Here is a 15,892-nt window from a genome sequence, read left to right as displayed (position 1 = left end):
ACACTTTCATATTCAAACAATCCGAAAAAAATTCAAAATGCAAATCTAGCCCTGAATTTATTGATTAACTATAAGAATTTGTCAAGAAAACTAATTTGATTGATTGGGACTATAAATCACATGATGGGAAGAGCCTATATAATAATTAGACTCCTTTCATTTACAAATTTACGAAATTATTATCTCATTTGATGACAACTTCAATTTTTTCTCTGTGTCATTCCTAGAAAAAGCAGTGTGTATTCAACTACCATACGACAACAAATAGAGATTTAGCTCTCATTGTAAATTGAAACCAAGACCACTAAACAGATTCCGTTTACTAGGCAGTTGAAGAGCAGTTAATTTGGTTTCAATAGAAAATACATGAGACCATCCTGATTCGACTGCAGCAATATATTCAAGTTCTTGCGGTACACTCCTATTGACTGGTTTAGTTAACATCAAATCTAAATTTGTTAACCACCTTTGTCTCCATGAGTAAATATTTCACATACATGGGAACAGATATTGTGTTATCGAGTCACCGGTTTTACTTCTCAAGCTATGGCAATAAGTTACCGAGTTCTTTTACATAATAATCGTAATCCACAGAGCAAAACAAGAGGAAAGAAAGCAAAAGGGAAATGATTTTAAATCATATAAATATATTCAGACGACAATAAACTATAGCTACAAGTTTCAGAAATTCGAATATCAAGGCAGATGCTGTTACTGACAGCCAAAAACAGCACCGCCTGCAGCTTTCAAGTATTCAAAGAACTAAAGATCAAACATTATAAGCTATGATGAATGTCATGCTCAGCTGTAAAAGCTATGCCGTTCTAATTCACCAAGAAAGAAAAGGAGAACGTTTCTTTCAATACTATTGATTATAGAAAGGTAAAGTTCTAACTAAAGAAGTTTTGACATAGGTGCTTATAATCTCCATTCGAAAGAGAACAAAAGAAAGTATAAGCACAAAATACTAGGTCTAGTTGATGAATTTCGACAATCATTTGTTGATGTTAAGTTGGAGTTATAAGAATAGAGAATGAATCAGAAAGTAGTAGATTGCCTATTCATTCAGTCAAACAACTCCTCAGATGTTCGGCACATCAGAAATTGGGTGCACCAAGAAAACATCAAAGCTGAGACCGGTCATAAGTACCTGCTGTACTTCATCACCTTCATCTCTATTCAAGATAATCTCTCTTTATCTATTGCTTACAAAAAAAAGAAAGTTCCAGATAGGATCTTCTCTGTTAAAAAAAAAGGCATAAATAAACTTCCTGTACAGTTTAGCCTATAATTTTAGATTAATAAATAAATTTATTCAAAGACAAAAACAGCAGAGGTTGCAAGCTTAAAAACTTTACAGCTTTTTGATGAAAAACAGCACAATATCGACAATCCCTTCTGCATGTGTCGCAGAATAAGGAAAAGGGTTCCATAGGTGAACGCTTGTGATAGATTTGAAGTTACAACCTAACTAATTTACTGGTTGGCTGCTATGCGATGCAATTTATTCCACTCGCATGAAATACCATCCTCATCAGTTCTACTTTCTTCAATGGAAATGTCAAAAGTTCTGATATAATATTGAAAATGAGAGGAAACTACAAGGCACGGTGAAGACACTGCCCCTTTCTACTTTTTCTTTTTTTAACAAACAAATACTGTCAAGGTAAATGAAACAAACAGAAATTAGGATACAGCTAGTTAACAAGCTCTTACCATGTCGCTTCTCACTTGTACAAGAATTTTATGATAAACTGCCCTTTCACTGCAAGCTACAAAATTCACAGATTCGACAACATACCTATGTGCAGTTGTTAATTCCTCAAATAGATCAGCTAAAACTTATTTTTATACTATCTGTTTTCATCCATAAGTTACTTAAAAACCAAATCCAAGCCCAGTTTCTTAAATCTTCTATCAGTGAAGTTAAAAATTGCGACCCATGTGAGATATCATTATCAACTTTAACCCTTTTTATGGTATGAGCATAATAGTTCCATCTCCTTGGTGATTGGAGAGGTCACTAATCATTTCCACGCAGCAAAACCAATCAAGGCTACAAGCCTATAGGCGTTAGAGGATGGTATAAGCACGGTTACATTCTTAATGCTAACAAATAAATAAACAAAAGAAAACCTCAAATCAAGCGAGAACTGTGATTATTTACCCTAAAACCTTTTTTGTTCTTCTTAATCGGACACGTGATACACTTACGCACGTTTTCATCGCTACAATAGTATTCCAGCTACAAGAACATGAACATAAAAATAAAGAATTAAAGATTAAAAAAAAAAAAGCTCATCTAAAAGAACATAAAAACAATGAAATAAATAAATAACAAAATAGGCAGAAAGCAGCAATCTAGGGTTTAGATTTCAAAGCAAGCGCAACAATCGCCTACGAGGTCTCCTTATTCTGACTCTGACCCTGCTCATGGTCGTGCCTCCTCTTCGGACGGCGGTGATGGAATCTCCTCTTTTCCTTGACTTCTCTCCCGCTCTCTTGTTTCTTCCGCTCGGTGGGAACCCTTTAAAATGAAGCGGTAAATTTAAGTTTGAGCCAACTCAAGGGTGCTTGGTCAAAGGAAAATTTTAACCCTGGGCCTGGCCTTTTATTGGGCAGGATGATGAATTACTAAACTCTGGACCTATTTGTTAAAAACGACTTATACTGGATATAAATAACCCCTTTGTGCTTGTAAGGTTTTGGGGTTTAATTTTAAAGAAATGGAATTCCATTACTTCATTGTTGAATTCGAATATCTTAATTTTAATTATTCAAGTGCTTCATCGGGTTTAATTAATATGAAAAAATTGTATTAAACTTTTAATATAAAATATTTCTACTTTGATTCATGTTTGTGTTTTAAAAATAAAACTCAATTTGAACTTTGAATTCGAGTCAACTTTAAAGTTTCTTGTAATGACACCTATAAATTAATGAAACACTTTTACTTAAATTAATTAAGAATTTTGCTTAATAATAAATAAGAAAACTTAATTAATTCTTTTTTACAGTAATTAAGGGACCCTTCAGCCCCTTCTAAAAAATTATTTGGCTTAATTATCTTTGCTTTAATATAAAAAAACATCAGCAAATGCAACTAAACTCATTTTCATTTCTCAAACGAAAACTTGGAAAGAAGATGACATTACAAGCAACTTGGGATATTTTAGCCTTAAAACCTTACATAAAAAAAGCAAATATTAATCTACCCTTTACTTAAGGCACCCAACTCTAAACCAAAACGAAAAGGTAAGCCCAAAAAGAAAGTCCAATCCCTAACAACACTTGGACCTCATTTCTACTTGCCCATGAATACCACACCCGAACATCGTCCACCACCGGACCACATAGTGAGCTCATGTCATCGGTTCTTGTATTGTAATACACACTGTAGAACGCGATACGTGTCCTCTCCGCCTTGGCTGTGAAGTTCACACTAGCAACTTGGAAGGTGGAGTTAGAGTCAGGCGTGTAGTGAAAATTTTGTGCCTGGTCCCCTGCAAACGCCATTACAGCCAGTGGTTCCTTGCATTTGTCCCCAGCGTGCCCCAAAGAGAAGGTCAAGCTATATAGCTTATCTGGTTTGGTTTCCACCATTTGAGAAATGATGCCTTCCTTGCCGGAAACCAACTCCACGGCACGTTTGCCTTCTGGGACAGCATAATGGTTGGAATCAATGTATCGAACCGCCCTGGTTGATTCGACCATCCATCCTGGTAATGGGGATGTCTCTTCGTCAAGGTTGGTCGGAAGCAAGACACCAAGAGATACATTTTGGAACATCCAAGGGCCAAATTCAAAGCCACTGTTAACTACTGCATTGTCTGAAGAAAACATAAAACAAGGTGAAATTCAATCAACAACGTAGTGAAAAAAACATTTCAAAATATTCATTCCGGTTCCTCGAGATGTAGAAAATACAAAGTAAATGTTTCCCGGATATATCACACTTGTCAGAAACAAAAAATTTAACAATTATTTTACTCATGGCGAGAAAAAAAAAAGGTTAAGATATGCATGTTAGGGTGGGTTTGGATGGGCGATTAGGTGCGGTGCGGTCCGTTTAGCTTACTTTTTATCTCACGTTACAATATCGTTACAGCATCTAATCTAACCGCCACCGCTATTTTTACACTAACCGCAGGTAAATGCACCGCCCATCCAAACTCACCCTTAGATATGGTGAGCAGTGACCACAGTTGATTGGACGGTTCAGAGTATGAGAAACATATACGTAATTTATAACCACCACCACGTAACATAGATTTGTAAAGTTGGTGGCTTGACTGGAGTTTTCGTATTAATGATCATACCTTTTTTTTTTTCCAATGCTGCTTTCTGTTAGGGCAAAGTTACTACGCTGCTATTGTAATTGTAAATAAGGATATTAAATCTAGACCTAACATTTTCCACATTTTGCTACATTCAAAAAAAAAAAAGCAGTCCCTTGGCTCATCTTCTACCTAAGAAAACCAGTATGTAATTTGTTTGACTTGTTGTTTCTCCATTGAAGTCCAACTTTACTAGCAATAAAATTGTTACCTCTACTCTAGGGTAAGATCCAGCATTTTAGGGGAGAGGGGTCCATGAATGGAAATAAGTCGATCGGCTAGTACCTCCTTAGGACAATGATCTTTGAATTTTCTCGGTACCTTATCTTGAAAAATAGTACCTAATCCCAATGCACAATTTTGAGACTACACAACTCTCACTATTACAACAAGCTTCACACGTTTAATGTGACCCATAATGTCCCATACCAAAAAAGTGAACGCAGTAACTACAAAAAAAACAAAAGGAAAAAAGAAAAAAGAGAGAGAAATTGTATAGTGTTGTTTACCTTTGGGCTGATCAGGGGTAACAAGTTTTTTAATGGCAATATCATCAATGATGGGCCCACATTCCGGGTCATCTTCCATTCCGGTGTTCCGGAAAATCAACGGCACTTTATCCACCTCTGCCTCGAATGAAATCGAGTAAGGGTCCCACCCTTGCACGTTGTACAATGTTTGGAGGTCTACCGACTGTGAAGCAGGTGGCACGGACACATTCAATGACTCAAGTTGCGCGCACGTGCGGGCCGCACTGAAGGTAACTGCGTACGTGGACCCTTTCTCCACCGTTACTTCTTGGCTGATCTCTGCGTCATTACCCAATCTAACGGCTTTCGAGCCTCCGGGCACGATGAGGAGCATCCCTCCGCTCACTTTTTCCCCAGACGACACCAGCTCCACTCTGCCTTTTGTTCTCCAGCTCGGGATCTCCGTCGGCCCATCCGCTATTGCCTCGCTTGGGAAGCCGTTCGAGGGTCGTGCCTCGAAATCACCATTTGCCACCAATCCTTCACAACAAAATACAACGAATTTATGACCAACTTAGGAGCATTTTTTTGGTACCATAAGAGTTAAGTTTGATAGACCAAAATATTAGGTAAATTTTAACATATATTATAAACCTTGATTACAGCTCCAATAGAATCAAATCTTAGGCTTATTTACACAAATTACAACATGGGGCTGAATTTACACATTTATGCATCAATATATTGCATAGGTATTAACAACCAAAAGCTAGTAGGTATACTATAGGAAGAAAATAAATCTTTGGATAATATCTATCTTGGTTACTAGCTTCAAAGTGGAGGCCAACTCATGCTCGTGCCCTAATAAGATAACGAAACTTTGTCACAGAAAAATAAATGAAAAGTACTCAGACTCGCATAAAATAAGCTGCAAACAAAAACGAAACTATAATTATAAAAATAAATATAATAATGACCAACGTATTTATCAATCAGTATTCGACATTTATTCTCCAAGCCTGTAAATTATCATACAAGTTGGGGGAAGGGGGAAATGAAAATGTCGATGGTGGCCGCATAGAGGCCGTGACTAGTGCCATCCAGCTTGAAACACGAGCCAGTGATAACCTTGTGGGGCCTACCCACCGTTTCAGCCATTATTTTCTACGCTAGTCTCCTCTACTTTGACTCCACAATAGAAATTAAAAAAAACCCTGGTAGAAATGCGTTCCAATTTTTTATATAGGCCAAGTAGAAATGCAGGCTTACGACTGTGAATGCGAATCTTTTACGGAACAGAACTAAGCTGGAAATTTGGACGATGCACTAAAAGGACAAGGATTATTTTGCAGAAACAACCCTTGTCTTTTGTTAAACTAAGATTAAAAAAAAGATGTAATTGGCATGAATATATGTTCCTCTTTGGTCATTTCACTCACCTTAGAACAAGGCGAAAAGGGAACATGAAGGACTCATTCGTCAAAATCCTTAACTCACTTCTTTTCTATTCTATTCTATACCAACACACACCTTTCCCACCATTTACTTTTTGACGTAGCCACATTTATTTTTTTCTCAATTTTCTTCTATTGTTTTACTATCGTTTCTTACTTGAAAGAATAGACCTTGGAAGTTCAACATTTGCCATTAAAGAAGCTACCAACTACCAAGCCATCCAGCTTGGCCTTAAAGTTTGCTACTAGTAACTATGACTTTGGTATCTAAATATAGGTTGATGCTATAGCTTTCGGCCAATTGATCACCTATGGCTTGTGCAAAATGCTTTTAACCCCACTAGACTGAGTGATAATGTAGTTGACAACCGACAATGACTGCCAAACAAATTCACCTAAGGGTTTAAAGCTTCCTCACTACTCACTAGTAAAGAAATAATAAGCATTTAGAGGAATAACAGGCTTGCATACTTAAAGTGAGAAAGGATCTCCAAGAAACACTCAATTATGGTGGGACAGATAATGATACAGTGGAGTGCTATATTTAAAGTTTGTTTCAAAGTATTAACAGTCACTAACTGCATGCATGATTAGACTCTTGAATTTAGAAAAAGAAAAGAATAAAAAGAACCAAAAGATCTTAAACATTTAATGGCCCACGTTTAGACTTTTCTAAAAATAAATAAAAATAAAATCAGCTAGAGTTGTAGTATAAAGTTATTCAGGTTAGTGCTGGCTGAGTTGGAGCATAAGTAAAGCTCACTCTTTAGTCTTTACTGAAAACGGCGTCGATCTCATGGCTTTATCGAAGGAACAGAGTAAAAGATATTATGGAGTTTACTTGGAAAGAGAAGAGAATCTTTGCAGGAAATGAGGGAATTCATGTGGGCATTTGCAGCAGAAAATGGATAGAGGATTTGTCACTGAAATATATGGGCATTTAATTGCAGTCCGCTGGTGTGAAAAACCTAAGTCTATTAATTGTTTTTTGAATGTACCAAAAAAAAAATTGTTCTTTGAAGGGATCAACAAATGACAAGGAATGGAAGAACTAAACCTCTTTAAGCAAATCAACTGAAATCCAAATCACATGGGAATTTTGTAATAATAATCAAAATCACTAAAGCTTATAGACAACCAAATCCCCAACATACGATAACTCCCCTTCCCCCGAAAAAAAAGACTGTAGCTAGCTAATGCAATTAACACTTTTAACAGATCTCCTGCATAACAAAAGCCCAGGGAAGCATAGTCCAAAAAGAACCAATGCAAGAAGTCGAAAAGATGTTCTTAAAAAAAAGGCAAAAAGGGAAATGAGGTAATATGTATGCAGATGGAGAATGATGGAAGAAAGGAGATGAGTACTTACCATCTTCAGCTAGAGCTAGAGTAGAGAAATGAGGGAAGATAAGCATAAAAAGGAAGAGGCATCTGTTTATTGCGGAGCTCTCGGCCATCGTCTTCTTTGCCAAACTCTCCTTCGCACTTCTCTGGTAAAAGGGCTTGAGTCTCTGTTGTGATGAGAGATTTGAGACAGAGCAGGCAGGGTCTTTTTATCCACGGATTCCAGTACTATATCGTCTTTTTCTTCTTAACTAGTTAGTACCATATCGTCTTTTACACTTTAGCTTTTCCAGTTAAAGCAGTTACCGTATAAATAATTTTTATTTGATCGCTGTTACTTCGTTACTTTGGCCATCATATTTTCCTTTTCCTTTATTTTTTGTCTGAGGTTTTAGGTGTCCTGCAATTATATTTAGTTGTCGATTAAATTTGAATCACTTTTTACGATGATCAGCCAATGAGACATTTGTTCTTGTCGGCGGTTATAAGAGTTTGAGTTTTTGAAGTGTTATAATTTGAAATTTAGGTCTTTTTAGTTAAATCTGATTTTTAATATTTTAAAAAGAGTTATATGAATATATTAACTAAACCATTAATTATTGAAATACAACCCTTTATTTACAATCCATATGTACTCTAAGTTCTTTTTATTAAAAGTTGTATAAATTTTTTATATTTTTAATTTTTAAATTATTTGTTGACATGACATAAAAAATAAATAATTTTAAGTTACCATGATGTGCACATGGACTGTAATGTGAGTTACCACGTCAACAACGATAAAATTAATGTTTTAATCACCATTTTCGTTAAAAATAATTTGACTCTTTTTAAAAAGTTAAGAGTCAAATTTAGCTAATAATAATGATAAGCTGTAAAAGTAACATATTTTAATCTCATTCTTAATGCATTTTTAGATGATTAATGATGTAAATTAGTGAATTTGATGCTTCTAATCCTTTAAAGTCATGTTTCTATACTTTGGAGAGCATTTGGGAGCAAAAGAAGAGAAAAACGAGCTAAAATCGGACGAATAGAGCTGTTTCCAGGATCCACACGGGCTGGTCACACACCCATATGCCAGCCCGTGTCGATTTTACACAATGTTTCCCAAACACGTGGAAAATCTAATTTTTAGGCTTTCTGAGCATTCTAAAGTCTATAAATATCAATTAGAAGAAGATCCAAGGGAGCACAGAGAGAAGGACGAAGAAAAGACTCGAAGAACGCCATCGAAATCAACTCGGAAGCGGATCTCCTTTAAGATTGAAGATCTCCATTTAATTTCCTTAGAAGTTTTATTGAGTTTCATCATGCCTTAATGTTATCCTAACTTTGAGATGATTTCATTCCAAATTATGAACTAAATTATCTAGATACTTAAGGAAGATGAAACCTATGATGAATCCTATTATTTGATTTTGATTTACATGACAAATACTTGATTATTGTTCTCAATTATGTATGCTTATTTCGTGTTTTAATATTTTCAGGATATTAATTCATGTATAATGTGCTTATTTCAGTAGAGCAAAAGTCCCTGTTTGAGAGTAGATCTAGCATAATTGAGTGGATTTACATGCAATCCTAAAAATAGGACGACATAAATCTACCGGATTAGAGTCAAATCTAATACGGAAATTCATAGATGAAGTTAACGTGACAATAGGTGTAATACCCCCTACCCGTATTCGTCGCCGAAATAGGATATGAAGCATTACCAGATTTTGCCGAATAATTTTTTCGCAAAATCCTTAAGTTTTTTTTTAAACTCAATATAACCCCTTTATAAATATCTAATCTTCCCTGCAATTTTAAACCGAGACCAATCGAACACAGCCAATCCATTTCAATATATTTTCAAGATAAATTTAACATGTTCATAAGTTAACCTCATCATATACCAGAACCAACATTTGTTAGCCATACCAATGGCTAACCATACATTCATTTCACATTAACATTTACTTTACTAGCTTATACATGCCATTAATTTCCAAAATAAAGTTTCTTTATATACCGAGATCTTGAGGTTGATAGTGTGATGCATCTCTGACCGAATCCTATTTCCGAGCTCTTAACACTACAAAATAGGGGAAAAGGAAACAGGGTAAGCACTTTGTGCTTAGTAAGTTCATGTGACAAGAATTATACTTACCTAATATTTTCAATAAGATGCAATAAACATTCATACATCCATTCAATACATTATTCCCCTATCATGCACAAACTCAACATTCAAGTTAGTTTAATAATTTCCATGTATCAATAATATATATACTATGATTGATGAGCTCATCAATACCATGATTTTCATTCCCTTGTTATTTTTTCATATTTATCCAGTTGAACTTATCAGAATTTCGATGGATTTTCAGGGGTACACTTTAGTGTACAAATCCAGGTCCGTAAATTCATATTCATGTGTGCACATTTCCATTTCAGATAGCACACTCCCGCGAACCTCATCCTTACAATGGGATTACGGTCCAAAGCTAAATCCAGTAATATAAACTCATAGAGTATTGTCGGGATTATCGGTCAAAGCTAAATCTCGCAGCGACAATTACTCTAATGAGCTTAGATCCAATTACCATCCGTGCTAAGTTCAGACCCTAATTCGGATTACCCGTTTGGGCTAAATCTATTTTCTACATATTATTCGGGAGGGCTATATCAGAATAGGATCACCTGTCCGGCCTAGATCCTTTTTACCGTCAATTCCTTTTCAGAGATCCATCGAATTTTCCTTCTATTCAACTGAGATTTCTTCCCCTTTTTATCAAATATATCAATGTTTCATCAATTTTCATATAATGAACATTCAAATCATATTCACATCAATAACAAACATTTCAAGCATTTAAGAATATAATTCAAGTTACACGAACTTACCTCGATACTTGTTCGTAAACAAAAATCTACTAATCCCGAACTTTTTTCTTTTCCATATCTAGCTTCGTATTTGATTTTTTTGGATCTAAATAAATAATTTTAATCATTAATCTAATACATTTCATGTTCATATGTAACATTCTCTATAATTTTATTATTATATATAGTGTATTCAAAGTTGTCTCACTGATAGTCACTAAATTATTTATACCTTGAGCTACGGAACTCCAAATTAAGATCTGCTAATTTTTCCCGAAACTAGACTCACATATCTTATTACCATAAAATTTTTAGAATTTTTGGTTTAAACAATAAGTACAGTTTATTCTTTAAAGTTTCTCCTGTTTCACTAATTGACAGTTCCGACCCCTCTTCACTAAAAATTAATTATCTCATTGTACAGAATTTGGGTGATGTTTCTGTTTGTTTTTTTTTAAATAGACTCATTAAGGATTCTAAACATATAAATTATAACTCATAATCATTTTTTTACAATTTTTAATGATTTTCCAAATTCAGAACAGGGGAACCCGAATTCATTCTGACCTTGTCTCACAAAATCTATTATATCTCATGATTTACAATTCCATTGCTTACACCATTTCTTTTATAAGAAACTAGACTCAATAAGATTTAATTTCATATTTTATTCATCTTCTAGTTAAATTTTGACAATTTTGGTGATTTTTCAAAGTTAACCTATTGCTGCTGTCCAAAATTGTTTTAGTGCATGATGTTAATTACCATTTTTCCCTAAGCTTTCAATAAATGATAATTTCATCCCTACTCAATTAACCTCTCAATTGAGCTGATTTTTCTCAATTAACACTTTATTATATCACTTTAAACTATTTTATAACCTTTGGAAATAAGAATTTTAGCACTAGACTTTAATTCCAAACATTTTCAAAATTAAGTCCTACAAATAAATTTCTATTGAAATTACCTAATAAAATAATCTCATAAACAAATTAAAGCTTCAATTTCATGCTATTTCATCATAAACTTCCAGCACAGATTCATGGAAACTTTCAATTTCATTCATAAAATCAAAAACTAATGAATTTAGTAATAGGACCTAGTTGTAAAAGTCTTAGAAACACAAAATTACAAGAAAAAGGCAAGAATTAACTCACTTGGTGCAAAAATTATGAAAAACCAGCTTGAATAAACCTTAGGACTTTTTTGGCTGATGAGAATGCAGAAAAATAAAGAGAAATCTAGATAATTCCACTTTAGTCCTAACTTTTAAAGTAAATTTTGCAATATTCCAATTTTACCCTTAATTCTCCAATTCTCCTCATTTTTGTCAGCGCCCAAAATATCTCCTTTTTGGTTTATTTGCAATTTATGTCCCTCCTCATTTAACAATCGAGCTACTTAATCATTTTAGTAACTTTTACACCTTTTTCAATTTAGTCCTTTTCACTTAATTGACTACCCAAACATTAAAATTTTCTAACGAAATTTTAATACCATATTACTAACACTTCATAAATATTTATAAAAATATTTTTGACTCGGTTTTACGAGATCGAGGTCTCGAAACCTTAATTTTACCCAATTTCTTCAATAATTTCTTTTTCTAACTAACCATTAAATCGGTAAAATTTTTCTATCGATATTTTCATACGATTTTCCTATCATATCAATATTCATGCAAAAATATTAAAATAAATTTCTCTTTAAATCAGATTTGTGGTTACGAAACCACTATTCCGATAACCTTAAATTTGGGCCATTACAATAAGGGTTTTAATTAGAAAGAGATTTCAATTAATCAACCTAGAGTCAATTATTCTTACTCTCGAAAGAGATATTAACATAATTTAGAGATTTCTACAGATCAAGATACAAGTGAATAAATCGTTTAATTCAGATTCAGAATAATAGGTGAAGTCTAGATGGATTCTTTCCTGGGTATTATTTTTCTCATTGGTTATCTTCAATTATTTTCCTATTTCATTCTCTGTTGCATTTTTAGTAAATTAGTTTAGTCTATTAATTTAGTAAATTTAGATTAAAATCAATCATCCCAATTTATCGGTTAAATAATAGAAAAACGGTAATTACTAGTACATTTAGTTCTCGTGGATATAATATTCCCTACTCACCACAGCTATACTATTGTTCGATAGGTGCGCTTGCCTTTGTCGTAATTATAGTTAGTTTAGTGACCATCAAATAATAATAATAATAATAATAGTAATAATGACCAAATTAACAGAAAATGTAAACATTAAGAGCTAAACTTATCATTATGCCTTTTGAAATTTGAGCCTTTAAATTCAAATATACATGGATATTTCTATATTAATTATGGATTTAAGTTTCACACTATGTATATCATGTTAAGATGTATTTTAATTTTCAATTTTGTTATATTTTTTATTAGTTGTTTCTAGTTATAATTACTCAAACATGCATTATTTATGATTGTAATGTCATTGTACTTGTAAAGTCACTTAAAACCCTTTTTGAGCATTATCAATTCAACAATGTAAACCAACAAGGTATTGATTGAAATGGCAAGGTTTGAAGCCTTGAAAATTTTAATATCCTAGTCTCAACTCTCATCATGAGTAAATATTATCTTTTGATTCTCTCTATATATATTATAATCATAAGTTCAACCGTCTTGTCCAAATTTATTCCGACTTAAATCTAAGAGAAATTATTATATAAACCGTTTCCGCCACGTAACACAGCAACTGAACCAATAAAATTATAACATGTCAATATTTATTTCCACATCAACTACATCTCTTTCCTACTCCTCCAATACTACACTAGTCTTTTATAGACCAAAACACTTTCCCAAACAATGAAGAAAGAAAAGCTTGCTCAAATTTACTGTTTTAATAAATAGAAAATGAAAACCATTGACACTAAAGTTGTCGAGAAGATTTCATGAGTTTAGCTGTATGTTAGATAAGTCCTGAAGAATATGAAAACCTTAAGTTTTGACAAAGAAACTGATGTATTCGAGATCCTTTAGAACTTTAATGACTAAGGGTGGGTTTGGATGAGCGATTTGGTGCGGTACGTTTAGTTTACTTTTTGTCTTACGCTACAGTATCGCTACAGTGTCTAATCTCACCGCCACCACTGTTTTTACACTAACCGCAGGTAAACGCACCGCCCATCCAAACTCACCCTAATTCTTCTGATCCTTTCATAACTCCTATGCAAAGCAAAGGGCGGAATAGTTCCCAGTCGTCGAGGGTTTTGACGGCACAGATACTAGTCGACTAGAAGTACTTTCTCTAGAATCAATGAACTATTTACGCCTTAAAAAAAAATGGATCAACTAACACAGAGTCATGAGACAACTCCACTTCCTGGGTTGTCAAAGCATTAAAATGCCAACAGGTCAATTGGTTCCTTGGACTGATCTACAATAGTTTCAATTGAAAATATTTTCATCGATTTACCCTTCAATTGCCATGTTCAAGACAGAAACTTCTTTGAATCTTCTTGCGAATGCTATATACAAAATTAACTGTCCAGGTTCGGGTAATTCAAGTGTTGTCCTTATTTGGACTTCTTAGTATGATGCCTTGTTAATTTTGTTCACTCTATTATTTCCATTTGTTTAAAAATATTATCTAAAAGTCGGTGTTTTTTATGGAAAAAGTTATTAGATTTGTCGTAATGGTTTATATTTTGTTTAATTTCAATGAACATCACCTTAATATATGATGTGTGTATTTTATAAGCAACAGTGAAACAGGGGAAACCTGATCATGATTTCAAAGTGACACAGGGCACAATGGTGAATTTTTTTTTACATTAACGTAAGAAGTTATTGTTGCAAATATGGTGCAGTGGAGTCAGAGGATTGGGGAAGAGATGCAGTTGATATTTGTAGCTGATATGGAAAAATAATCCAGGCATGAAAAAAATTAATGATATGTTATGATTTTTTTGGTCCAATTGTATTTTATATGGTTTATAATTGTAGTTATTCAAACATTTATCATTATTTATTAAAAAAATATAATCATTATATTGATTATTGACCAAAGAAGATATTTATTGGTTGTTCACCTAGAGACTTCGTTTTTTTCTTCTCTGTTGGCTTAAGCTAAAGGTTTTGTCAATGAAAGTCTCTCATTCCTTTTCTTCCAACCTTACCTTTTTTATCTTTTCTTTCCTCCCTTTTATCCACTCTCTCACCATTTTTCAAGCTTCAAAATCAGATAGGTGGTTGAACCGGTCAAGCCGCCAATTAAGTTCAATTGGTCTGTACTGATTCCTAGATCAACAAATTCAAAGCCCCTCTTTGGATTGGTATCCCGTCTGATTCCCGATCCAATCAGTCCGACCGGATTGATCCAACCCTCTTCAAATAACCTAGCCATTTCCCCAATTTGAGTAAACCTTTAATTTCCTTAGCTATATTTAAGTCACATCTCATTAAGACCGAATAGTATATTTTTTTTATTCGCTCATAGTTATTGCTTTTTTTGTTGAAGGGAGATTTGGACCTGATCTAGTTCATCAACTTATTGCGTTGCTTATCTATCAATGAATTTGAGCTCAAATCCAAGATCCAGTTGAGGTTGGTTTAAATCAACTCCATCATAGCTTTGAGCAACCTTCCAATGTATTTGGCGTTGGTTCTTGGTTCTACTTGGGTTGTGCCCCCCTCGGAGGCTACAACGTAAGCCTTTGCGAAAAGACTAGGCTTGGAGTTTAGCCAAGTTCCCTCACCTTTAAAATCTCTTGTTATATAGAGTTATTTTTTAGTTCTAAGGTTGTCATGGTGGCATGAATGCCTCAGCTTAAATCATGCTTTTATCTTTTGAATTGTGCTCATTTTGCATTTTAGTATCTACATTTTTTTTTGCCTCCTTTTGGTATATAAGCTATCATTTTCATCTTAATTTACTCATAAATAAAAAAATTATCGGTAAAAATGTGGTAAAATGTGACATTGACAATTCTTATTTGACATTGACAAATTTTTGAGTAAAATGAAACAAAATGATAGTTGACTTATCTAAATGGGACAAAAATTAAAATACCAAAATGAAAAAAGTATAATTTAGAGGTCAAATTATTAAAAAAGTTAAAATACTAAATTAAAAAAATATAATTTGAGTGATTTTTGAATAATTCATTGACCATTTTGTAACTTTTAAAATTAAATGACAAAACATAAACTTATTAGTAATAATTTGTGACAATTTAATTGACAGGGTTAATTTTTGGAGCAAGATGTTTAAAGATTTTTACCAACTAGGTCAAAAGAAATATTTCCCTATTTAATACATCTGATCAAGTACGATACAAAAATATACAGTAACTCAAAAACAACAATTTATCGCATCATTGCTAGAGATTAAATAGTGTAATCCAGGTCCGGCCCAAATAATTACAGTAAAAA

At 33.5% G+C, this 15,892-nt stretch overlaps 1 protein-coding gene and 1 long non-coding RNA gene across 2 annotated transcripts; both read right to left on the bottom strand.

Moving 5' to 3' along the window:
• Window positions 1–611: 611 nt before the first annotated feature.
• Window positions 612–2,721, bottom strand: LOC105770765 (uncharacterized). Its single transcript, XR_001126301.2, has 2 exons — window positions 2,168–2,721; window positions 612–2,064 (listed from the first exon to the last, which is right to left on the bottom strand). It is a non-coding gene; the product is annotated as an uncharacterized LOC105770765 (long non-coding RNA).
• Window positions 2,722–3,098: 377 nt separating this feature from the next.
• LOC105769668 (protein DUF642 L-GALACTONO-1,4-LACTONE-RESPONSIVE GENE 2) lies at window positions 3,099–7,838 on the bottom strand. Its single transcript, XM_012590442.2, has 3 exons — window positions 7,631–7,838; window positions 4,847–5,347; window positions 3,099–3,830 (listed from the first exon to the last, which is right to left on the bottom strand). The coding sequence occupies exons 1-3, from the start codon at window positions 7,716–7,718 to the stop codon at window positions 3,238–3,240; spliced, it is 1,182 nt and encodes a 393-aa protein (XP_012445896.1). The 5' UTR covers window positions 7,719–7,838; the 3' UTR covers window positions 3,099–3,237.
• Window positions 7,839–15,892: the final 8,054 nt, after the last annotated feature.

Source organism: Gossypium raimondii, chromosome 5 (genome assembly GCF_025698545.1).
Source record: "Gossypium raimondii isolate GPD5lz chromosome 5, ASM2569854v1, whole genome shotgun sequence".
NCBI classification, from domain to species: domain Eukaryota; kingdom Viridiplantae; phylum Streptophyta; class Magnoliopsida; order Malvales; family Malvaceae; genus Gossypium; species Gossypium raimondii.
This window is presented reverse-complemented; position numbering and strand designations above follow the sequence as displayed.

Coding starts and splice junctions, on each gene's coding strand:
- LOC105769668 (XM_012590442.2), bottom strand. CDS start 7,718: ATGGCCGAGAGCTCCGCAATAAACAGATGCCTCTTCCTTTTTATGCTT. Junction 5,348..7,630: donor TCTAGCTCTAGCTGAAGATG/GTAAGTACTCAT, acceptor TTTGTTGTGAAG/GATTGGTGGCAAATGGTGAT. Junction 3,831..4,846: donor TACCCCTGATCAGCCCAAAG/GTAAACAACACT, acceptor TGTTTTCTTCAG/ACAATGCAGTAGTTAACAGT.